At 37.9% G+C, this 26,654-nt stretch overlaps 2 protein-coding genes and 2 long non-coding RNA genes across 4 annotated transcripts; 2 read left to right on the forward strand and 2 right to left on the reverse strand.

The window, feature by feature from the left end:
- Window positions 1-1,201: 1,201 nt before the first annotated feature.
- Window positions 1,202-4,553, forward strand: LOC119072703 (EGF domain-specific O-linked N-acetylglucosamine transferase). Its single transcript, XM_037177975.1, has 6 exons — window positions 1,202-2,136; window positions 2,203-2,379; window positions 3,284-3,558; window positions 3,615-3,832; window positions 3,898-4,117; window positions 4,185-4,553. The coding sequence occupies exons 1-6, from the start codon at window positions 1,602-1,604 to the stop codon at window positions 4,347-4,349; spliced, it is 1,590 nt and encodes a 529-aa protein (XP_037033870.1). The 5' UTR covers window positions 1,202-1,601; the 3' UTR covers window positions 4,350-4,553.
- Window positions 4,554-12,786: 8,233 nt separating this feature from the next.
- LOC119072700 (CTP synthase-like) lies at window positions 12,787-19,598 on the forward strand. The gene is made up of 6 exons (XM_037177970.1): window positions 12,787-13,102; window positions 13,456-14,540; window positions 18,638-18,782; window positions 18,855-18,978; window positions 19,055-19,251; window positions 19,331-19,598. The coding sequence occupies exons 1-6, from the start codon at window positions 12,880-12,882 to the stop codon at window positions 19,471-19,473; spliced, it is 1,917 nt and encodes a 638-aa protein (XP_037033865.1). The 5' UTR covers window positions 12,787-12,879; the 3' UTR covers window positions 19,474-19,598.
- Window positions 15,619-20,292, reverse strand: LOC119072706. Its single transcript, XR_005086910.1, has 3 exons — window positions 20,283-20,292; window positions 19,888-19,892; window positions 15,619-15,653 (listed from the first exon to the last, which is right to left on the reverse strand). It is a non-coding gene; the product is annotated as an uncharacterized LOC119072706 (long non-coding RNA).
- A 5,032-nt stretch (window positions 20,293-25,324) lies between these two features.
- Window positions 25,325-25,933, reverse strand: LOC119072705. Its single transcript, XR_005086909.1, has 3 exons — window positions 25,595-25,933; window positions 25,480-25,527; window positions 25,325-25,416 (listed from the first exon to the last, which is right to left on the reverse strand). It is a non-coding gene; the product is annotated as an uncharacterized LOC119072705 (long non-coding RNA).
- Between the last annotated feature and the right edge of the window lie 721 nt (window positions 25,934-26,654).

A 26,654-nucleotide genomic window follows, 5' to 3' on the forward strand; every position in this document is an offset into this window, starting at 1 on the left:
CTAGATAATGTATTAAACAAATTTCAGTACTGTCAACGCACTTCAAGCAAAAGAACTTCAATTGACAGCTATTTAATAGAGCACTATTTTGTACGAAAATATTTTACAGATTTTTTGTAGTGCAAAAATTTCTTCGTTACGCTGTCCAGTTTCAGTACTCTATTTGTGACAGTTGGGATTGTGGTGCCTCACATCAGAGTATGCCATTAAATCATTTATAATCATGAAGCCTTATAAAGAGCCTTACAAAGGCAACATGATTATAAATGATTTAATGGCATACTCTGATGTAAGGCACCACATCTGTCAAAGTGACGTTTTAAATGTCAAACCAAAAAATTTTAGCCAAATAATTACAAAATCGTTTATTTTTCTATAAATCTCTCACACTGATAAAATTTAGGAAAAATAGGCGACTTCTTAACTATTTGGCAGAAAAATTTTTATTTGACGTTTAAAACGTCACTTTGACAGATGGAATAGAACGACTCTTGATCCCAACTGTCACAATTTAGAGAAGCACTCACGCTTGAAGTGCGTTGATACTGTAAAAAATGAGGAGAATATCATACAAAGTAGTAATCCATTTGGCAGCTATCACTACGACCACTCATGCTTGCAGTGCGTTGACTATAGCCAAATGTACCATTAAACTGACGCAGTAGAATACTGTGCACCAATGGTGTTAGGGAATCTCGCGCCGCGTCGTTCACAATAACTCACAAAGTGACATCTTCCTTATACAAAATCTGTCAAAATGTGAAGTATTGTGAATGACGCGGCGCGAGATTCCTAGACCGCACCAATCTGTTGAAAGGTATAGGATAGGCTTCAGAAAAGTAAGAGATTCGGTATATCGAATTATAATTGCCCTGATTCATGTATGTACACATAATATTTGCCGTCAGTGCGTCTGCGTTAATAGTTTGAATCGAAGCTTCCCACTCAGTCGTGAATGGTGAGGTTTTTATTTTGGATTTGTTCGAATGATTTCAGGAATAAGATCAGTATCAGGTCAAACAAATCGAAATGCATGTCAAAACTGATGAAGTGATCAGTATCAATCTGTTCAAGACGCTTAGATCAGAAGTGTATCGAGTGTAACAAGTCTTGTACTTCATTTGTTGTAACATTTTTTCAACAGATGGAAACATTAGCTAGAACTAGGACGTACATCGTTGTTGGCGATGACCCATAGACGGCTGATTCACAAAACCGCATAACTCACACTGTAGTTTAGGTGCATCGAGGTAAACATCTTCGCAAATTATATGCACACACATTGTACATAGAAACTTGTTTTGACTCGTAAGCATTCTTCAACAGTTATATAAGTTCGTACCAACCACAGCGGCTATAACCTTGATAATCGAATCAAGGCAACTTCTAATAAGTCTTTTAAAAACGATCATTGGTGTTATATAAGTGAAATAACTCAACACGCGTTTGTAGAACTATTACATTTTACATTTTAGACTGACATCCCACACGGAGTGTACGTATACACACACCGCGTACAAATAGTAAAGGTTATGTTGTTATTATTTACATTTATTACATCTTAAACGTCTTCGATACTCGATAGGTGTGTGTAGACGGAGATGACTAATTTAATGTTTCTAATTTCTGTGATTTTTGTTGATATTTTACGGTTCCATTGCGTAAACGGTGATAATTTCAGTTTTATTAGTTTGCCCGATCATCATTTGCCGTATTACTTTAAGCGTTTCCCGCAAACAGCCGCCCAATGTTTAGAAAGTGATGAGTGTCCATACAGAAGTTTTCTATTGACTCACAATGTTCACAGTGATGTGTGCTGGGGATACGAATACGACTGTTTGCCAGCGAATGCATTCAGTCATCCCCAGTGTCCCGGCGATTATGCTGGCTATGTACAAAGTAAACAAAATCAAATCGATACATTTTACACTCAAGCCGATTTCGGCTACATAAGAGAACAGTTGCTGGAAATGCGAATTATGTGCGAGCCACTGTTTCCGCATGATTCAATGTTAGAGTGTTCGAACTATTTACGATTCTGTCGGGCACGGAATATTATGATCGATTTTACGGATCTGATCAAAATTACGGATCCGTTTCGGTACAAGACTGATGTACTGAAACCTGGTCAAATAGGTATGTTAACGACAGTGTGGTTCATATTTCTAACTAATTCACGGTCAATGTACCATGATTCAACAGGTGGTTACTGCAAGTTGCATCGAGAACGACTGCAATCACAGCTGGACCATCTTAGTGCATTACAGAGTTGGGCCCCTGAGCTTCGTAACTTCCAAGAGTATCCCGAACGGCCAGTCGAAGCAAACAAATGCGATCGAGTCATCGAGAAGCCGACATTTATTATGAAAATCGATGCAGGTAATAAAGTCATGTTCCGTTGGATGTATATTAGCTCGATGGTTCATAAGGGTCAGTTTTCTCCCGATTCATGACTTAAGAGTGATATCGCCAAATCTTCAAGTGATTGGGAAACAAGCGGCCTCAGATTTTAATGAGTGATAGCTCGTTGGATTCGTCTTTCAATTCTAGGAAACACGTATCTTTCACTTTTTCTTTAAAAAATTTGTTTTCTGTGAAAAGCGCTCAAAAGGGAAGACATGTTAGAGGGTACCGAAAACAGTATTTCGGCAATAAAAAATTATTTTAAATTGTTGTAATGTTGTACGATTGTCGGCCTTGGAAAGACCTACAGGTAGAGTATACGCACCGCTTGGTGCTAGTTGATCCACGAGAGTTATGACTAGAAATATAGTGAATGTTCGGAGAGTCCACCTTCTCTGCAGCTTCGATGTTCCGCGGAACTGAGTATGGGGTGCTTTAGCTGGACTCACCTACAGATCCAGACGCTGTTCTGGCAGTTGGGCCCTCAGAAAGAAAGAAAAAAATCTGCATTTTGGCACCAACTTTTTTTCCAAGACTTCTGTAGGCTTGCAGCCCAAAAGTACCGGGGTCATTTATATGTGCAACAACAGTGGGTGAGGCCAGCTACAACACCCCATACTCAGTTCCGCGGAACATCGAAGCTGCAGAGAAGGCGGACTCTCCGAACTTTCACTACATTTTTTGTCATAACTCTCGTGGATCTACTCGCACCAAGCGGTGCGTATACTCTACCTGTAGGTCTTTCCAAGGCCAACATTCGTACAACATTACAACAATTTAAAATAATTTTTTCTGGTTACGGGGTTGAAAATAGCACCAACTCTCATTGCACATTTTCCGTGTCGTCATGATTGTCTCATTGAATATTTCCACAATTTAGGTGGCAACATGTATCACCATTTCTGCGACTTCTTCAATTTGTACATGTCAATGCACGGAAATGCGTCCCATCCAGACGCATTTACCACCGATGTCAACATACTAATATGGGAAACGTACACCTACAGTTCCCCGTTCGGCGAAACTTTCAAGGCATTCACACAAAATCCGATTTTGGATTTAAAATCGTTTCGCGGTGAAACGGTTTGCTTTCGGAATTTAGTGCTGCCACTATTGCCTCGTATGATTTTCGGGCTGTACTACAACACGCCGATTGTAAGTGAATTTGAAATGTTAACACGAACAGTTAAGGCAACAGAACGTTTTTTTAGGTGAGCGGATGTCACAGTAGTGGACTGTTTCAAGCATTTTCCGATCACGTACTGCACCGATTGCAGATACCGTTAGAACGGCCAAAGAGTGACAAAATACTTCGGATAACATTTCTTGCTAGGCGGACAAAGTATCGTCAAATTCTGAATATCGACGAATTGGTCGGCGAATTGGCGAAAGACGATAACTTTCAGGTCCAAAACATCTCGTATGAAGGGTACAGAAATAAACATATCGCCAATCTGTCCTGGATGCTCAACGTTCCCTTTTTCCTTTCCACAGCATACCATTCTCACAACAATTGGAAATCACTCGCAACACGGACATATTCATTGGTATGCACGGAGCAGGTTTAACACATCTACTATTTCTGCCGAAATGGGCATCATTGTTCGAACTATACCATTGCGAAGATCCCGGATGTTACAGTGATTTGGCTAGACTTCGGGGTGTCCATTATCTCACTTGGGAAGACCAGTCGAAGCTGATACAGGAAGACGATGTAAGTTACTGTTCGCATCCGTTCAGCGCAGAAATACTGATCGGGAAATCTATTTGCTTCGAATCAGGGTCATCATCCGGACGGATCGCATGCAAAATTTACCAACTATTCGTTTGACAAAGACGAATTCATGCGATTGGTCAACGTTGCTGCTGATTATGTGCGAAATCATGTCGATTATCAAAAATTTGTCGGTCATAGTGATGCGCAGCGTATGCACGAAGAGCTTTGAGACGTGTTTTTGGAGCAGAGTGTAGCCCAAATACCAAAATAATTGCAGATCTGACGTCAGTGGCTATGATTTATGGGAAAAAAAAACTTTGTAAAATTGTATGCAGCAAGTGCAGTTTTTGTTACCTCAACCTTCGTTAACTATACTAAACAACGTGATATTTTCAAATTAATTTAATTGAAATAAAAACTGTCTGCGAGGCAATTCCGGGAATTCTTTCACTTCACACCACCAATTTGTAATTCAGGTTCCTCTTTAAACTATTCCCTTTAATAAGGGGTGTCAAGACAGAAGAGTTATAAACCTGTTCAATTCATCGCACTAGGGCCACCTGACAACCGTTTTCTTGGTTTGTCGAGTGACTATTTCGCCATAAAAACAAATTCACAGACAGCAAGCACACCATCCGTAGAACATTTAGAACAGTGGACTCTGTTTTTAGACCCGTACGAAGTACTGGGGTCTTATAGGTTTACGCATACGTTTGTAACACGTCGAATTGGACTCCCTGAGTAAGGGGAAACCTATTGTGGTTGTCTAGAGATGCCAAATCCGCGAAAAAAAATGTCCGTCTGTCTGTCCGTCTGTCTGCACGATAACTTGAGTAAAACGCATCCGATTTTGAAAATTCTTTTTTTTTCCCGTTTGGTAATGTCAAAAGACAGGCTAAGTTCGAAGATGAGTGATTTTGGATCGACCCCTCCCGAGCTGTGGCCCAATAAGTGCTTTACGGTTTTTCGAAGATATCTCCGGACATTTAAACGTTAAACTTGTAAGTGATACGTCAAATAAAAGGTATTTACAATACCGATAGACAAAAAAAAAGTTTATGGAAATCGGATGACCGACTCGTGAGTTAGACCCCTTGGTGTGGAACAGGCACAGGGCGGCAAGCAGTTTTTGCTTGTAGGTCGGCCAAATTTGAACATATTTCGTCTGTTTTAGCTTTATTAGATAGGTATTGACCGTACCAATCAAGGAAAAAATTTTTTATGAAATTATGTTCTCCGGAGCGTGAGCTAGGTCTCTTGGAGTGAGCTCTTATCTGGCTACTCGGAAGTACAGTGAACGTGGTGTATTTTGACAATATCTCGAGTAAATTTTGACCGAATTTCATGAATTTTTTTTTGTTTGAAAGGTATTAACGAATGTAAAGCGTCGGTACTATTTTCGGTTTCCTAACAAAATGGCTGCCGGTTGCCATATTGGATTTTAATAAAAGTGATATAAAGTGGGAAAAATGGTACTAAGAGAGTTTCTGTTAACATGGAAATAATGTGTTATGTGTGAGGGGTTTCAGGGATTCCATATATGGACATCTATATATACCTATATTCAGCTATATTGAGCTATATACAGGCATATAGAGCTATATAATAGCATATTCATCTGTGAAATGTTTATTTACAGTGAAATATAGGTAAATATGGCGGTATATAGCTGTTTAAATAGGAATTTATGAAATTTGTCTTCGTACGGGGCTGTCTATATTGCCTCCGGCAATTTAGTTGTATATGATAACAAGGCAAAGAGTGGATAATGTAAGTGATTTTAAAGGGATAGTTTTTCAGCAGAGAAGAAAATGAAGTAAGAGAAATGAAGAGTTTCACATTAAAGGCTTTTGATACGAATAGGTGTTTCGTACGGGTCGGCGTTAGCTATGTTTTTTTTTGACAAAACATATTATCAGAGGCTTGTTTAAGCTCAGCGGAGAATTATTAGAACTCAGCCGATATTTTTATTTTATTTTTATAAAATGCCCCAAAATGCCTCAAAAATGTTTTGTTGATTTTAAAACATCATTCAAAATTCTTACTTTCCTCTACATTCGAAACGATACAAAAAATGAACCAACAGGGTTCGGCTCGGACTACAAACCTCCCAATCGTCAAAATAAAAATTTCCCGGCATGTCATGTAATAGTATGTATGTAATATGTATGTATGTATGTATGTAATATATGTAATAGAAATGTGTAAAGTATAGTTTCCACTTAAAAATAGCACTCCGTTTAGCCTCCGTTTACATGACAGTTGTAAAATAGAACAAAGGAACTGTTACGTAAACGGAGTAAAAAATTTAAATAAATTCAATTTCCACTCCGTTTGCGTGACAGTTCTTTTGTTCTATTTTACAACTGTCATGTAGACGTAGGCTAAACGGAGTGCTCTTTTTAAGTGGAAACTATACTTAAGGTGCCAGCGCACTTCATTGTTTTGGGTCTCCGTTTAGATATTGCGCATGATCACAGAGAGAATTTTCTCTCTGCGCATGCGCATTGTCTAAACGGAGACCCAATACGGTGAACTGCGATTGCAGCTTTAAGCTGCGAGCGCACTTACACCGTTTAGCTCTCCGTTTACGTTTTAACAATGGAAAGTGGGAGGAGCTTCCATTGTTCACTCGTAAACGGAGTGCTAAACGGCGTAAGTGCGCTCGCAGCCTTAAGATGAGAACACAGTTCGTGAAAAATAGTTGAAAAATGACTGAAAAATCGACGCTGCAAAATTATTGAAAAATTGCGGCGCGAAATTTTGAATGTACGAATTAAAGTTTCTGTTTTATGTGATTTATTGATTAGTTTTAAGTTGAAAATATTTCCTTTTTGCTCTGGGATGCGAAATATTGAAATTCAACTAATAAATTATCAATTAATCACATAAAACAGAAACTTAAGTTCGCACATTCAAAACGTCGCGCCGAAATTTTTCAATCATTTTGCAGAGGGTCAATTTTTCCAAAGTTCTGAAAGAACAGGTTAAGACAACCACGAAGGCGGTTGACACCAAATTTTATAAACAGATAGTGGGAGAAATCAACTTAAAGAAAATATTTTTCTCGAAAATTCAAAGTTTTGTTTTTGTTAAGTTCCATTTTACATATAAACTTCGCAGCCGTTGACGCAATTGTGTGTCACCGCCTTCGTGGTCAACTCAGAGTTGTCCTAATCTGTTCTTTCAGAACCTTGAATTTTTCAGTCATTTTTCACAAACTGTGTACTCGCCTTTGCATGGAATGGCTATAGATTAAGTCCAAGGTTATACGAAATGTCAAAAATCATCAACCAGAGAACCCTAACCTGAAAGTATGTGAAAATAAGCAGGCACTTTGTTCAAGTTTGAAAATAGAAATAAATGTTTGAATGGCTTGCATTGTTTTCTTGCAAAACAAAGAGCTGAAACACTTACGCCACAACGCCACACAAGCAACAATTATAATTTCACATTTTGTACATTGGAAATCCATTAAATTTATAGTTATTTACGTATCGATTGAGGCCGAAAGAGTTACGTATTAAGTTTTGTATGCTTGCAACGCACTGTCTAGCACCGAAGCTGACTTTGCCGTCACTCAAATAGAGGACTGAACCGATCAAAGTTGGCTATTCGTTTTCATACAATGGCTATCAAAAAATTTTACAAAATAGTCAACAGGTGTGTTTTTGGCGTTCTAATTGAGTTATGTCAAAGTCAGCTTCGGTGCTTGACAGTGCTTTGATGCTTGCTAGGAGGACCGAAAGTAAAGAAATGTCAATTCAAGGGGAGAAAGCGAAAGCTTTCGCCCCGCGAATTGACAGCTTTACTTTCGGTCCTCTTAGCAAGCATACAAATGTTTTTGTTGATCCGGACAAAGTACAAAATTAAACGGCAGCTCAAAAATTACAATAGACAACTTGCATGGTCTTCTGGAAATATTTTATTATTGTTATTCGGGTTTCAAAACCCTTAAATACACAATCTTACACATCTCTTGAGTGAATTAGTATTTTAAATCAGCAATTTAAATTTTCCTAATTCGTCTACGTCATCATTCTCATTTGCGAGTAGTTGTTCACATTCCAATAAATATTTGTTATTTTCGTTTTTTTATGTTGGTACGTAAATAGACAAACAACTAATGACGTAAGGGCAGCTTTGCGAGTATGTTAGTGTATGTATTGCATATGAACGACCGCACTAGTCTGACGTCATACTTTACTCTGAAATTAATGTTCTTCATTAATTTAAAAAAAACCTAAAGAATATTTTGATAAGGTGTTTTGGTAAATTATGCTTATTTTACCATCAAATTTCATTTTAAAATGGTTCAAGGTGATTTCACGATTATGCAACATGTCTATTTTTTCACAGAGTTGAGGTCAGGGTTCTCTATGTATAAGATGTAGCTGTCAGTGTTCGGATTTACAGTTACTCGGACTTGATCTATAATGTTTATATCTTTTTAACGGACATTGAAAATTCTTTTCTAGTGCTTTGTTCAGTGCTATGATCATAGGCATTGCCTCTTGTGACTTGACATGTCGGAGTAGTGCAATTTGTTACAGCAAAGCTAAGAAACCAGCGAAAAAAAAAATTATTAAGCATTTTTATAAGTCTATGGGGAATGTAACTGCAATATAGAAATCAACTTAATAACATTTTTGGTTTCGATTTGTGCCATTAAATACTTTTCCCATAAATTGAATGGAAATGATTTGCGACAATGAAATTCGCAAAACTGATAAGCGTTCTGTTCGGTGACTACTACTTGAGACACTTGAGACACTACTTGAGAAAACGCGTATAAACGTTCATTTATGTCTTTTGAGAGCACAAAGGTTTTCCTAGCCATTCACAATTGCAACGTTCGTTAGCTAATCAGAATGACCGCTCAAGTAGTTTAGTATTCTTTTTTGTTTGAATCCAAATTTTATTGCAGACAGGTCATCTTCACAATGGAATAACGGTTGACAAGCGAAAACCCGCGGTTGGAGTCGAAAGTCTTCCAAAAAATGTTATTGTCACGAATACTTTGTTGGCTGAAAGTTTGAATCATTGCAAACGATAAGATCGCCATAATTTTATTTATTTTGTTGGATCATCCGATCATCCCCGTCTTTCAAACAATTTTCAGATGAAAGTTGACATAAATAATACCAAAATGTGCTATTAAATATACCTGCCCCAAAAAATGCATAAGTTTTTTTATTAATCAATTTTCGTAAGTTTGCGTCCTAAAATTGATTAAAAAGGCATCAGAACAGTCGGAGCGTTTGCTGCGACTTAGCCCCGTACGACCCGTAATCCTATTTCGTCCGTAACCATAATACGTCCGTAGCCGTAATACGCCCGGAACCCTAATTCGTCTGCAACCCTCTAATGCGTCTGTTACCAAAATGCAAGTCAAGTTGGGCATGGTCAAATTTACTGAAAGTGTTCATTTTAAAAATTGCGCATAGCGCAATTACGAAAGCCCGTACGAAGTACCTCTAAAAAAAACAATTTACGACATTATTTTAGAAACCCAAAATTTTTTGCCAACTTTCCATTGGGTATTCAATTACCTCTCAAATGAAACAAAAACTAGCAAAATCGGTTGAGATTTACTCGTTTTATGTGCAAAAAGCACTTAGGGCCGAGTAGCGGCCTTAGTGCAAGGGCCCAAATTTAAAACTTTTTTTGCCACCATTCTATTCGGCATTCAATTATCTCTCAAATGAAACAAAAACTAGGAAAATCGGATGAGATTTACTCGATTTATGTGCAAAAAACACTTAGGGCCGAGTAGCTGCCTTAGTCCAAGGGCCCAAATTAGAAATTTTTTTCGACACGTTCTTTTCGGTATTCAATTACCTTCCATAAAAAACTAAATCTAGCAAAATCGGATGAGATTTACTAGATTTATGTGCAAAAAACACTTAGGGCCGAGTAGCGGCCTTAGTCCAAGGACCCAAATTTAAAACTTTTTTTGACACCATTCTATTCGGCATTCAATTATCTCTCAAATGAAACTAAATCTAGCAAAATCGGATGAGATTTACTCGATTTATGTGCAAAAAACACTTAGGGCCGAGTAGCGGCCTTAGTCCAAGGGCCCAAATTTGAATTTTTTTTCGACACGTTCTTTTCGGTATTCAATTACCTTCCATAAAAAACTAAATCTAGCAAAATCGGATGAGATTTACTCGATTTATGTGCAAAAAACACTTAGGGCCGAGTAGCGGCCTTAGTCCAAGGGCCCAAATTTGAAACTTTTTTTGCCACGTTATTTTCGGTATTCAATTACCTTCCATAAAAAACTAAATCTAGCAAAATCGGATGAGATTTACTCGATTTATGTGCAAAAAACACTTAGGGCCGAGTAACGACCTTTGAGCCCTCCCAACAAGCCCGCGTTGCATCTTACCCAAAAAAAATGTTCAGCAACTTTGTTCTACTCGTCAATACCTTTCATTTGATATATCTGATAGAATCAATGTTGCATTGAATTTCTACTTAAATAAGTTTCGATCATGTAGTCCAAAATTCTTTGTAATATTTTTCTCGATTTTTCTTGTCATTCCGGATATACATCTGATTCAATAAAGACGTGTTAAATCGAATCTATACTCTGCCAACAGGTTATGGGCATATCAGCAATCACTAGTGAATTCAGAGAAATTCTGCGTGTAATTCAGAGAAATTCACTGGAAATCGAAGTAAATACAGAGAAATTCTGCGTGTAATTCAGAGAAATTTACAACGATCGAATCGGAGAACTTCGTGGTCAGTTAGAATCACGAGACAATCCAAGAAAGTAGACAGTCAGAATCACTGAAAATTTCCTAAAAGAATAATTTGGGCAGCAGAATGGATACAAGTAAGATATCAATCGAAAAACTGAATGGCTCAAATTATCAGATCTGAAAATATAAAATCGAATTGGTGCTAATAAAGGAGCAAGTATGGGTATGGGATGTGGTAAATGAAAACCCACCTGCAAACCTTACGGCAGCTTGGAAGCGAAAAGACGACAAAGCTAGAGCACTAATTGGTTTGACGACAGAAGCCGCAAATGCAATTGTATCCGAAGAAGACGACGGATTTGAATATTTATTCTAAACATTGTCATCATTGAGGGGTTGGATACGAATTCAATGATAACATTGAGGGGTTGTGATAGAATCAATGTTGCATTGAATTTCTACTTAAATAAGTTTCACAAGCAGCTATTGCGTGCGTATTTCGGTAGATATCGTCGAAAGACTGAAAAACACCTATAGGGCCCTAGCTCTTAAGAGCCGACCTTACCATGCTCATTTTCGAACTTGACCTTACTTTTGTCGATACCAATCGGGGAAAAAAAGAATTTTGAAAAAAGGTTGTGATTTACTCTAGCTAGAGGGGTCACGGACAGACGGACAGACGGACATTTTTGTTATTGTGGATTCGTTATCTATGAACATAGGCAAACACTTTGCCCTTACCGTCTGCTTCCAATTCAACATGTTACAAACGGCATATTAATCTTATAAGCCCCCAGTACTTCGTACGGGGCTAAAAAGTTAGGCTGAAAACAAACGGCATTGAAAACGTGTTTTGATCCCTGTTTTCATGACGAAATTGTCACAACTGTCAAATAAAGATAGAAACTCTATCGAAAATTTTTATTGCTGCATCTATCAATGAAAACTAGGACCAAAATACGTTTTCAATGTCTCGCTTGTGTTATCTTTTATGTATTTTTGGGGCAGGTCGTAATAGTATTTTACATGACTAGGGATAAAAAGATGAAAAGTAGAGTTTTCGTGTGAATTTTATTGATCCGAGGCGAAGCCGAGTTCAACAAACACACGATAATGAGATTTTTCATTTTTTATCCCGAGTTATGTAATGGATTTTACATGCTGAGGGCGTCGAGAGAAGCGCTTGAAACATGAAAAGTACGGTTTTCGACGCATGTAGCATGTAAAGTAATTTTTCATGTCTTGGGCATAAATTACGGAATTTTTCTCGTAATCTCTCTTTCGAACTATCAGTCGCATAGAGTTTCAAAAATAAGAAATATTTCTAGTTTTCAGTTTTCAGAGAAGTTTATCAAAATCGATTGAGTAGTTTGAGAGATATGGCAGTAACGCCCTTTAGTAATAGATCAAGTCCGAGTAACTGTAAATCCGAACACTGACAGCTACACCGTCATCCATAGAGAACCCTAACCTCAACTCTGTGAAAAAAATTGTAATTTTTGAGCTGCCGTTTAATTTTGTATTTTGTCCGGATCAACAAAAACATTAAATTTAATGGATTTCCAATGTACACAATGTGAAATTATAATTGTTGCTTGAGTGACGTAAGTGTTTCAGCTCTTTGTTTTACAAGAAAACAATGCAAACCATTCAAACATTTATTTCTATTTTAAAACTTGAACAAAGTGCCTGCTCATTTTCACTGCACATACTTTCAGGTTAGGGTTCTCTGGTGGATGATTTTTGACATTTCGAATAACCTTGGACTTGATCTATTTTGCCCTCGATATATTAACCTTTATCATAGCGTCTTATGAAAAGTTCCCGCCATTCATCGCCGCCGTTTTACGTTCACTATTATTACACAGATTGTCATATGCGCCGATGCGACGACATGTCAAAGCTCCATCTATGAATGAAGTAAAAAGTTTCGCGCATTTACGCTGTCACAACCTGTCACTAAGTTACCTTCTTCGCAAAAAAAAACGTGTTTCTGTTCACATTCGCGGTGTTGCTTCATGTCTCTCCTCTAAGTATTGTTATATTATGTGCAGTCGGTCATCACCTCTTGAGCGTAACGTTAGCTGTAACAGTTCACACAAAATGAAATATATTTTAGTTACGGGAGGTGTGATAAGTGGTGTCGGAAAAGGAGTTATTTCAAGTTCGTTTGGAACGTTGCTGAACAGTTGCGACATTCCAGTCACATCCATAAAGATTGATCCGTACATAAACATCGACGCTGGAACATTCTCACCGTACGAACACGGTAAGCCAATACAATATGTTCGCAGGATGCGTCTTGTCCTTGAAATGCCTTCGACTGCTTGGTTCCGGAAATTTGCGCATTTCATTTAATAATATTTTTTCAATGTCAATCGCCGTCTGATTCGACGCGCATTACATTATAGCGAGGAGTCTGCGAAAAACCACGTGAAAACTGGTTCGGATTTTGTTGTCTGCGACTGTGTGGCTTTTAGTTGTGGTTCGTTTTTCGCTGAGTTCGAATTAATTTTGTTTTTGTTTGTGTGGCGGTTTACTAATTCCCAGACATAATTCGATGTTTAAATTAAAACCCAGACGAAAGCGGTGATAAGAGCAAAATGTTCTATTTTTTTGCAGGTGAAGTGTTTGTGCTGGACGATGGTGGTGAAGTGGATTTGGATCTCGGTAACTATGAACGCTTCCTGGACATCAAACTGCACAGTGACAATAATATAACGACTGGAAAGATCTATCGGCAAGTGATCGAAAGGGAGCGACGTGGCGACTATCTAGGCAAAACAGTTCAAGTCATCCCACACATAACCAATGCCATTCAAGAATGGGTAGAGCGTGTTGCCAACACACCAGTTACAGACAATACCAAACCACAAGTGTGCATAGTTGAACTAGGCGGTACAATCGGTGATATCGAAGGAATGCCGTTCGTCGAAGCCTTCCGTCAATTTCAATATCGAATCGGCCGGGAAAATTTGTGTTGCGTTCATGTGTCGTTGATACCTACGCCTCGGTCGACAGGCGAACCGAAAACGAAACCGACTCAAGCCAGCGTACGTGAACTGCGCCGATTGGGTCTGACACCGGATTTGATAGTGTGCCGGTCGGAGAAAGCTGTCGGCCAGGATGTGAAAGACAAAATCAGTATGTACTGTGATGTAGCCGCCGATCAGGTGATTTGCATTCCCGATTTGTCGTCCATTTATCATGTGCCGCTGATCATGGACGCCCATAACATAATCGATTTCCTGAAAGATCGCCTGAAACTGAACATCGAATCTCCTAGACCAATCAAATATCTGCATCAGTGGAGAGACTTGGCGAAAAAGATTGACAAAATAACGCGCGAAGTGAATATATCGCTGGTGGGAAAGTACACCAAGCTGGAAGATTCGTACGCATCCGTTTCGAAGGCTTTGCAGCATGCGGCCACATCGGTCGGCTACAAATTGAATTTGAAATTTCTGGATGCGTCGGATTTGGAAGAGAGCACGAAAGCAGACGACGAGGCGAAATATCATGAGGCCTGGCTGGTTCTGTCACGCAGTCATGGTGTTATTGTACCGGGTGGTTTTGGTTCACGCGGTATGGAAGGCAAAATATTGGCGGCCAAATGGTGTCGTGAAAACAAGAAACCGTATCTGGGTATCTGTCTTGGTCTGCAGGCGTCGGTCATTGAATTTGCACGGAATGTACTGAAGTTGAAGGTGAGTGAACGAACATTTCAATTTTCAATTTTTAATTTGAGACGAGAAAAATCGTCATTGCGATCGTTGGCTTCTATTACTGTTGTTCGTGGATTAAACATGAACAACTTAGAGTAGGAACCGGTCCTATATGAAGCTTATGCATTACAAACGGCATGTAGTTCTACCGCCCACTCCTAATTTTCTTACGAATTCTCGGAGAAATTTCTATTTTGAAATCTCAAAAGCTTCACGAGTTGATTACAACCCGTACTGACGAATTGGATCGGGCACAGCCGTTTTCTTTTTTCTGCACAGATTTTGTTTGAAAAATCTAAAATTTCTCTGTGCTCTGACGAGGCCTCGACATGAGTGATTGTAAGAAGATTACTTGGAAGACCATTAGTTTTGTTACTCGCAAGAACTTTAGATCGGAGCTCAGTCGTGTGGTGGGGGACATTCATGAACATTCATTTTTAACGATCATCTGCACAGAATAGATCGGTCAAAGACCAAGAATCTGCCATTTTTAGTTGGAAAGCGCTTCAATGACTTTCTAACCAAAATCGGGAAATTTCCTGACAATGGAATTGAGGAAAGAAGGGATTTTCGATCTGGGTTTCTGCATCTCTCTTGAGGAGCCTTCCACAATCACCCAATCGACCGTAATCATGCCCGCACGTTAGTTAGCGGGCGTGACGCAAGTCCACTACCAAAAATGTTTTTAAAAATTTTTTTTGGGGACGGCGGAGCATATTTACAGCAAATTTTTGACTTCTCCCCCTTAACTCCAACGACCCCCAAACCAAAGGATATCTGGAATCTAGGAATCCATACGAGTTCAACGAGCTATCACACGTTACTGCAGCTTCAAAATTGGCCGAGATATTGAACTTCGAAATATTGATGTTTGTATGAAAATAAGCAAAATTTCGAATTTTCAGATAACTGAAATCGCCTACGTTAGTTAGTTAGTTCCTATGGAAAAGTCGATCCAGCAACTCCTAAACGTTTCTATAGATTTTCCTGATATTTTGGTTATAGGCTAATAATGACCCAAAAATAAGAATGGAATTTTCAAAAGTTGGAAAAAGCTCATATCTTGGGAGCTAGGGCTCCCGGAAGTTTCCATACCTGTCAACGCGTTTACAATTGTGTAGCGGTTGTTTTAAATGCTACAGAGGCGTGCGATATATCAAATGAAAGGTATGGACGGTACGAATCAAAGAAAAAAAAGTTTATGCAAATCGGGTAGCTCGGTGGTGAGCTACAACGCTCCAAGTGGACCATTTTGGAGCTACTACAACGTACAGCGATCGGTGATGATTTTGAGTTTATCTCGGTTGGTTTGAAAGTTGGACACTTGGTTTCTTCGGCAAAGTTGTTGGGTATAGAAAGAGTTGTTGTGTGGAAGTGACCACAATGTACGCTTTTATGTAATAGTTACCACCCCCTAGATTTTTGTAACTTTTTGTGTGAAGCAGATGGAAAGTTGGTTTCTTCGGCAAAGTTGTTGGTTATCGAAAGTGTTGTCGTCTGAAAGTGACCACAGTGTACGCTTTTATGTAATAGTGACCAACCTCTAGATTTTCGTAACTTTGTATGAAGCAGGTGGGAAGTTCCTCTGGCACTTTCTAACTTCCAATGGATTTTTCGATAGATTTGGGTTATTTTCGATATAATTGAAGTGTTCCGAGGTTGATTCCTAAATTTTGGGATGACAGATAATTCCTCTGGCACTTCCTAACTTCCATCGGATTTTTTGATGGATTTGGGTTATTTTCGACATGAGTAAGATGTTCCAATGTTGATTCCTAAATTTTGGGATGACAGATAATTCCTCTGGCACTTCCTAACTTTCATCGGATTTTTCGATGGACTTGAGGTATTTCCGATATAAGTGAGTTGTTCCAAGGTTGATTCCTAAATTTTAGGATGACAGATAATTCCTCTGGCACTTCCTAACTTTCATCGGATTTTTCGATGGACTTGAGGTATTTCCGATATAAGTGAGTTGTTCCAAGGTTGGTTCCTAAATTTTGGGATGACAGATGATTCCTCTGGCACTTCCTAACTTCCATCGGATTTTTTGATGGATTTGTGTAATTTTCGACATAAGTGAGTTGTTCCAAGGTTGGTTCCTAAATTTTGGGATGACAGATGATTCCTCTGGCACTTCCTAACTTCCATCGGATTTTTTGATGGATTTGGGTAATTTTCGACATGAGTGAGGTGTTCTGAGGTTGGTTCCTAAATTTTGGGATGACAGATGATTCCCCTGGCACTACCTAACTTCCATCGGATTTTTTGATGGATTTGGGTAATTTTCGACATGAGTGAGGTGTTCTGAGGTTGGTTCCTAAATTTTGGGATGACAGATGATTCCCCTGGCACTACCTAACTTCCATCGGATTTTTTCATGGATTTGGGTAATTTTCGACATGAGTGAGGTGTTCTGAGGTTGGTTCCTAAATTTTGGGATGACAGATGATTCCCCTGGCACTACCTAACTTCCATCGGATTTTTTGATGGATTTGGGTAATTTTCGACATGAGTGAGGTGTTCTGAGGTTGGTTCCTAAATTTTGGGATGACAGATGATTCCCCTGGCACTACCTAACTTCCATTGGATTTTTTGATGGATTTGGGTAATTTTCGACATGAGTGAGGTGTTCTGAGGTTGGTTCCTAAATTTTGGGATGACAGATGATTCCCCTGGCACTACCTAACTTCCATCGGATTTTTTGATGGATTTAGTTTATTTTCTATATAAGGGCAGATTTTGCCAATAACGGTCTGTTGCGTTACAATTTTTAAGACTGAGGCATTAGACTGATCCTTCCTCTATTGCCTCAAAGTGTTAAAAATTTGATCTGAGGTAACTGGTCATACAAAACTATTGCAATTGGCGGAGGTCTGCATTTTCAAACCCATATTCTACGGCGATCTCCGCTATCAAAATTTTTTCTCCGCCAACAACGGATTTGTTCCATTTGTCTCCACCAAGTTTTATTCGTTTACCATAGAAACTCAGGCGTCCGCTGATAGACGATTTTACAGATTCTGAAAATTTACTATCAGCGAACCGCCGAGTTATGTGGGAGGACAACCAAAACTTTCGGGGATAAAAAGAGCTGGAAAAACTGTGGAACAAATCCGTTATTGGCGGAGAAAAAATTTTGATAGCGGAGAATTGACGAGGCTTTAAAGTTCAAATTCAACAAAAAATGCCCATAAGTGAAGTGGTCCAAGGTTGGTTCCTAAATTTTGGGATAACAGTTGATTCCTCTGGCAATACCTATCTTCCGTCGGATTTTTTGAAGGATTTGAGCTGTAGTCGACGTGAGATGCTTACAAAACTAGTGACCCTTACCCCTAAACTTCCAAAAGAACTGATATCCCCCAAAAAACCCAGAAGGGTTTTATCAACATAAAAGTGACCCAAAAAGTTTCAGAAAGAAAATTTTACCAAAAAACAATTGCGTCACAAAGTGGCAGATGTTGAGGTAACCATGGCTATGAAAATAGGACAAAATCCGTCGTGAAATAATGGAATTTAAACGGAAGAAGGCCGAATCATCTGCCACTTTGTGACTCAATTTTTTTTTGGTAAAATTTTCTCTCTGAAACTTTTTGGGTCACTTTTATGTTGATAAAACGTTTGCGTACAGGCGCAGAATGCGTCACCCTCAGCGATATCAGTTATTTTGTAAGTAAGATAAAGGACTTGCGTCACATTTACCCTTCTGGGTTTTTTGGGGGATTTCAGCGACAAATCGAATACTTAAAAATCAAAACTCTTTTCCGAAAATGATTCCCATCGAATCGAAGAACAATTACGGTTACGACTTTCACAAGTGACTCTCAAACGACACAACAGTTCATCATAATGACCCGTTGACCGTTTTATCATATATTCAGCGGATATGTCTTATTAATGCCTGAGTTGACTGTTTCTAATCTGGCAGACATTGTTATGTGGGAGGGCAGGACATTTATCAAAATTTTTGACCGAGTCTGCTTCGAACGTTTGTTTGTTATTCCATCGCTGATGTTTGTTTAAAGCAAAAAAACCGCTGATCGTACAATCTAACAAATGTTTTCCTTTCGATATTTCAGAATGCAAATACAACAGAAATAGATCCGGATACTGAACATAAGCTCGTAATCGATATGCCTGAATTCACACCCGAGCAAAAAGGTGGTACGATGCGACTGGGAGCTAGAACAAGTATTTTTAGAGAAAATGACAAAAGTGTGATAAGTAAGTTGAATTGAGTGGATGTGGCATCGATTCGCGATGATTCATTGTGTTCGTTTTCAAATAATCTCACAGGAAAACTATACGGAAATCAAAATTCAATTAATGAACGACATCGTCATCGATACGAAGTAAATCTGGAATACGTTGACGAATTACAGAAGCACGGACTGCAATTTGTAGCTACAGATACTGAAAGGTATTTTGGAACGAAATTTCCACCCCCAAAATTTCGATTTTTTTTTTTTAAATATTTGTCTTCTCGTTTCCGATAGAAAACGTATGGAAATTGTTCAACTGGACGATCATCCATACTATGTGGCGACACAATTCCATCCGGAATATTTGTCACGACCACTGAAACCGTCTGCTCCATTTTTGGGTTTGATATTGGCTTCCGTTAAGAAATTGGACAGGTTCTTAGATCATGGGTGTCGTCTGACACCTCGGGAAATGAGTGACGTTAGCTCAGGTAAAAAATTTTATTTAAAAAAAAATTGTCCGAACGATTGACGTTGACCCGCAATGTTTGATTTGTGTGTGATTAACAGATGAAGAAGCGAGTCCTCGTATTATGAATGGTCACGATTTTTCGAAAATGAACGGAAAGATTGTCAATGGTCATCCAAATGGTACTGCGTTCAATGGAAACGGTGTTCATAGTACAGATGAATCCGAAGAAAATGACAAATAGAGGTTGATTAGGTCCAATGGTCCATAACTTTCGAATAAGGAGACAATGTTCTAACGGTTTAGTTGCGAAACTAATTATATATTTCAACCATTACAAAACTCAATAAAACTTTCATTAAATTGTAATCTGATTTTCTATTTACGTTCGTTCATCCAAGAGACATTGCTGCAAATTAAGGAGGTTCACAAACGTACACTGAGCGAAATTTCTTGCATGCCATGCGTATATCATTCGTGCCCCCTGTTAAAAAGTGTGGTAAGGTAGTTACACAGTGGGCTCGAATATAATACGTGCCAGACGTATTTCGCTTTGACAGAGATTTTAAAATATGAATTTTATTGAATTCACCTACGATTTACACCATATTAACCAGTTTATAAGTAGTTATTATACATTTTAGCAGTTATTGGTAACAAATACTTTAAATTAAACATAGCTAACGCCGACCCGTACGAAACACCTATTTGTATCAAAAGCCTTTACTGTGAAACTCTTCATTTCTCTTACTTCATTTTCTTCTCTGCTGAAAAACTATTCTTCCTTTTAAATCACTTACATTATCCACTCTTTGCCTTGTTAGCATATACAAATAAATTGCCGGAGGCAATATAGACAGCCCCGTACGAAGTCAAATTTCATAAATTCCTATTTAAACAGCTATATACCGCTATATTTACCTATATTTCACTGTAAATAAACATTTCACAGAGGAATATGCTATTATATAGCTCTATATGCCTGTATATAGCTCAATATAGCTGTATATAGGTATATATAGATGTCCGTATATGAAATCCCTGAAACCCCACCCACATAACAAATTATTTCCATGTTAACAGAAACTCTCTAAGCATAATTTTTCCCACTTTATATCACTTTTAATAAAATCCAATATGGCCACCGGCAGCCATTTTGTTAGGAGACCGGAAATAGTACCGACGCTTTACATTCGTTAATACCTTTCAAACAAAAAAAAAATTCATGAAATTCGGTCAAAATTTACTCGAGATATTGTCAAAATACACCACGTTCACTGTACTTCCGAGTAGCCAGATAAGAGCTCACTCCAAGAGACCTAGCTCACGCTCCGGAGAACATAATTTCATAAAAAAAAATTTCCCTGATTGGTACGGTCAATACCTATCTAATAAAGCTAAAACAGACGAAATATGTTCAAATGTGGCCGACCTACAAGCAAAAACTGCTTGCCGCCCTGTGCCTGTTTCACACCAAGGGGTCTAACCCGAGTCGGTCATCCGATTTCCATAAACTTTTTTTTTGTCGATCGGTATTGTAAATACCTTTTATTTGACGTATCACTTACAAGTTTAACGTTTAAATGTCCGGAGATATCTTCGAAAAACCGTAAAGCACTAATTGGGCCACAGCTCGGGAGGGATCGATCCAAAATCACTCATCTTCGAACTTAGCCTGTCTTTTGACATTACCAAACGGGAAAAAAAAAGAATTTTCAAAATCGGATGCGTTTTACTCAAGTTATCGTGCAGACAGACAGACGGACAGACAGACGGACATTTTTTTTTCGCGGATTTGGCATCTCTAGACAACCATAATAGGTTTCCCCTTACTCAGGGAGTCCAATTCGACGTGTTACAAACGTATTCGTAAACCTATAAGACCCCAGTACTTCATACGGGTCTAAAAATTGACTTCTTTGGGAGTTGAACCGGGTACCTCTCGATCATGAGCCAACGATCTTTCTAATGTTGCAGTCAAAGCACCTAGCAGGGTAATAGAGATTTTTTGGTGTCAAATAGAGTAGTTTTTAGTACGAGTTGCCATTTACATTATATTAGACAGGAGTCGCCGTGAGATGCCGTATTGGAGGCAAATTTGAAAACGAAAAAGTGGTTACTGCGAAGGGTTTTCATTTAACTTTTATTGGAGAATTTACATTCAGTTACGTAACTTAGTTATTTGTATGCAGACTGCTAACGTGATGTTAGATTATTTGTTAAAATAATGTACATTTCAGTGATCATATTTTCATTGAAAGAACGTTCGTGCCTATTTTTCGAATATATCTTGGCTCTTACCGCATTTTTAAGAGTGTAAAAATCTTATAAAATAAAAATGACATTTGACACTGCCAAAATTACCTACTTTATTTTTTTCTATTACCCTGCGTGGTGCTTTGTTGCAGTGCAGTAGTGTTGGTTGACATTTCTTATTGTTGAAGCGTACTTTGAAAGCTATAAACGTGTGTGGCGTATAAGTTACACAGAGCACGTTATAACGTAACGCACAATAATAGTGATATGTCGTTTTTTAACATTATTGAATTTAAGTTTATAAAGCATGCGCAATTAGCTTCGACTTGATGGCAATATAGTTGTGGACTTGGATTATCGAAATACTGGATAATCAATTATAGATAAATTCAACTTAAACAACTTTCTGATATGATTACGAAATGAAATTACTTAATAAAAAATGAAAGTATTTTGACGAGAATTTTTCTAATTTACTAAACTACTACGTGTTAAGAAATATAAATATGATACAAATTCAATGTCTAGGACCAACATCCACTATATACGTTTAACATACGTGATGTGCGTTTAACTTCCGTCCCACTCGTAAAGTTATTCATATTCCTCGTACGTAACAATACGTAACGCATGAATATTCAAATCTGACAATCGAAATACGTAACTACGCTTTCAACGTGTTCCACGTATAGAAAATATTGCCCACGTATCACATACGTTAATGAAGTATATTCCACCTTCCCGACGAATTTTACACATATCCGGTGTAAGTTGATAATGGGAAATGCATGGCATCCTGATAAAGAGATTCCTGATTCTTTTGAAAAACGACCTTTCGAAATCGGACGCATCTTCCTAGATAGCTATTGATCTCTAGAAGCCAAATTATTTTTTTTTCAAATTCCGTCGATGCTTGTGTGGCAGGTGTTGGAAAACCGAAAGCATGCACTTTTCTTATAGCGTGTTCTCCGGCTACTACATGCAATGTACAGGGTGGTGCGGGGTGTCATTAGAAACGTAATTGAACGTTATTTCGGGGCTGCTCTTAAACAAAAAATATTTTTGGCTTCTAGGGATCAATATAAAATAATCCGCTGGATAATGCGTCCGATTTTGGTAGGTCGATTTTTAAAAGAATCCCTCCCTACGTGCTGTATTCTATGTTAAATGGTTATGTGGGGCTTGATGAAGAAGAAGAGTGGGGCTTTATATCGTAACCTTGTTGTAGCTCCTTAGAATTGTAACGCATACTGGAGCTACGCTGTGTGTTTAATGTTAGAAGTTTTTTCTTGGAAATAAATGAAATTGAAATTGAAATTGAAATTGAACCTATTTTGAAAATTCTTGAAATTTTAAAATTCAAGAATTGTCGAGAATTTTCAAGCATTTAAATTCTTGAAGTTCCTGAAATTCTTGAAAATTATCGTAAAAAATCCTGAAAATTGACCCTACTTTGTACGCTTCCTATAAAGGTTGCATTTTCATAAACCATTTGTATACCGTCATCGATGTGATCCTGACTACTCTACAGATGGTAAACAAAAAATTGCTGCAGTTACGAGTTCGAAAACCTATGTCTATTTTTCCCTCCTGGTTCTAAATCCAGAAAAAACAAATTTCTAGGATGTCTGGATCAGTAGATCTAGGTTCTAGGTTAAATAAGGAGACAACATGATTTCCTATTTAACTTAAAATAGGTCTAGCTCCTGATCCAGACGTCCAAGAAATTTATTTTTTTGGTATTTATAATCAGGAGGGAAAAATACCCGTAGGTTTTCGAACTCGTAACTGCAACGTACGGGGTGTCGAGTACTGGTTGTGCATGATTTGGTTATTATTCCTTTTTTGTGGGCAATATAAATCTCAACGCAGTCGGTTTGTGATGTCGTTTTATATTCCCTTGACTGGTAAGTGAAGGGTCTTACGTCAGAATATACATCTTCAGGTTTACTATGCGGAAATTTTACGTGAAATGTTGGCAAAAAAGGAAAATACCGAAATGTCTGTAACGCTTGATAGCACAACTTGAGTAATTCTGAGCCGATTTTCAAAATTTTCTAATTTTTATTTAAATAAGCGAAAAAGGCTACTTAATAGTACAGCCAGTAAGAAACAATCTTTCATTCAGAATTGCTCTTTTGTAGAGCAATTGAAATCTTCTGCTTTAAATAAAATCATTCGAACATGATTCATCTGTGATTCATTGAAGCAGCCATTAATGAACCAAGTTTCTAAAAAAAATTTAGTATTTCAGGACCCACACAACCTTTAAAGATTCGAAAGCAATAGGGGTTAATGAATAATTCCCTGTAGTGATTATGAAAATTTGGTTTCAATCGACAAGGAATAAAATTTTTGAGGTAAAATTCGAAGATGGGACTAATTGTATCGGACTTGACTAAATGTGTGAGAACTATTTCCGAGAATGTCAAATAAATTGAGAAACTTACACTAGTGTGATTGCGACCAGAGCGAAGCGAGTTGCACATGAGTTGAATTTTTTATTGTCGCTATAAATACGCGTCTCTTCAGCCTTACTTTAAACTCGTGAGATGGCATGATAGCGCCGTAACTTTTAATCATGTCAAGGTGCCTTTTTGTAACTCTTGAGTTAAGATAGCAGCACCATATATACACTATCGAATGTAACTCTAATCAGCCTTAACTTAGAGTATGAAGAATATCTGTTGACAACTTCTTTGATCAAGCGACCGACCTACCAATAAGGAGGGACCGGGTCATTTGCTTTGACTAATACAATGCACTCGTGTAATATTCCGGATTTAACCAATTGTATTGTATCGAGATGGCGACAACATATGTTTACGCAGAATGATAGGATAACAAAGAGATAAGACCTAAGAATTTTTTGTTTTAATCTCCGTAAACTGCATGTGGATGTTGTCCTTATCTTACTCATTTTGCATTGCCAACGACAATTATAAATTCTCATAGACTTTGGGTTGCTTGAACAGTTCGTTCGTATATATTGAAGAAGTGACAGTATAGTGTGAAGCTAAGAGTCCTAATTGATTTTGGAAGAGCTTGAACATGTCACAAGAAAAGTATTCAGAAGACAACCATACAAATCTACTTAGCGCCACGATGGCTATGGTCAGTGCAAACTATCCAATTCTTGTGTACTATAACAAAGCACTTGCATGTGGCCTACCACCACATTTCATGGATTTGCGATTCCTACCGGACAATTGGGGTCGTGTGCCGTGCAAAAGAGAAGCGATGCATTGGTATCTGGATAATACATCAAGCAATGCAGAAGTGGGGACGAAATGCGATTCGAAATTCAAAAAGGATCTAGAAACGGCAGAACATTGCCTAAAGTTGGTGACGTTAAATGATGCGTTCGTCTTGGAATGACATCCATACTGGAATGGGTCAGGACTGTTCTAAGCTGAAATGAGCATAGGTTCTACTCATCAATAAAACCGAAGATTTCGAAAAATATTTTTTTAAAGTTTAAGTTTAAAAAACGCCTTGATATAGGCTTTTCGACAAAGTATCCATTTCTCTTAAAATATAGGCAACAATTTTAGATAAGTACTGACGCCTCTTAAAACTCTTAGATTTTCGAATAAAATCCTAAACGACAATACTCATCTGTGGATCGACGGCGACGTTTTTTTTTGTAATCGAAACACAAATCGTTGAGCACTTTGCAGTGAGTTTTAAGCGCATCATAATCGCTCTTAAATAAGATTTTAGCGCCGCCAAAACTGGGCAACGCTAACAACATATCGGAAGTTTGTATTTAAGGACTTAATTAAAAGACTCACACTACTTCTTGCGTCGAACCTACGTTATAATTTGCAAATGATCAACTTCATCAACATTTGAGAATTTCAAATTAAAATTAACCTCGAAATTAACCAGCTCTGTTCGAACTTTGTGCATTCATTCTGTTGTTGCATCTCTACAAAAAAATATGTCCGGTCCATGAACTGGATAAAATGAAAATTTTCAAAATAAAACCTACCATCAAACTGGCATGCGTTTTGGTATCTTTGAGCAGACAGTTCTTGATCTAATTAAAAGTTAGGTATCAGATGGGCGTGTCTCACTCCCACATAAACAATCGATTTAAAACTTACCGCGTCCCTTTTGCTCTGACTAGCACAAATTGTATTCCTTGTCGTAATCCAATCTTTGGCAGCACTTTGCTGACGCATACACCTTCCAATTACTTCATTCGTTTGAGTACCCACACATTGCTTAAACGATGTCCATTGATTGGAGGTCCATTTGCACGGAGGAAATGAGTCCTGACCAAAGACTGAAGCGATTGTAAACCAAATTATAATTACCAGAGCTTTCATTCCGAAGGCGAGAAAAATTCTGGTCGAAATTTTCCCTCAGAGTGTCGAAGTAAATATGACGATGTGTGGTCGGTGGTATAACTGTATAATGAGCTACTGCATTCAGATGAAATGATACACTAATTATGATTGCATGATTGCACTTTTGTTGGTCTTTCATTCATCAGTGAATATTAATTGAATGAATCGTTAACGATGCGCCAATACAACAAAATGTGATTATTGATAGACACACTATGTGTCGATGCATGTGACGAATTTGTATTTTATTCATTTTAATTACAGCAATTTATTTAATAGTGATCGGCAGCCAGATAAACGCTAATAAAACGCTCATCTCAAAGCGTATTTTGTGGTTGAATTTTATGGTAAAAATCTATTCGAGAAAAGTGTGACGCAGTCTATGAAGTACAATTTCTAAAATGAATGATATCGCTAGAGTTGACGCTTTCAGCTTCGTTACGCAAAAATTAAATTTTACACCCAATTTTAGTTCAAACAAGCTGGCTTAGTTTTTCTCATCATCTGCCAAATAATTTTCTCCAAAAAAAAATTTGACTGGAAGCAACCAAAATTTTACCAAAAAAGTCTGCGTTGCAAAGTGGCAGATGTTCAGGAACAGACCAGCAAGAAAATTTATCTGCCACATGCGACGCAGATTTTTTTGGTAAAATTTTGGTTGTTTTTCCGAAAATTTGACGAAATTCGAAAATTTGACGAAAATCGAAAATTTGACGAAAATCGAAAATTTGACGAAAATCGAAAATTTGACGAAAATCGAAAATTTGACAAATTCAAAAATTTGACAAGAATCGAAAATTTGACGAAAATCCCC

Source organism: Bradysia coprophila (assembly GCF_014529535.1).
Source record: "Bradysia coprophila strain Holo2 chromosome IV unlocalized genomic scaffold, BU_Bcop_v1 contig_84, whole genome shotgun sequence".
NCBI lineage: Eukaryota > Metazoa > Arthropoda > Insecta > Diptera > Sciaridae > Bradysia > Bradysia coprophila.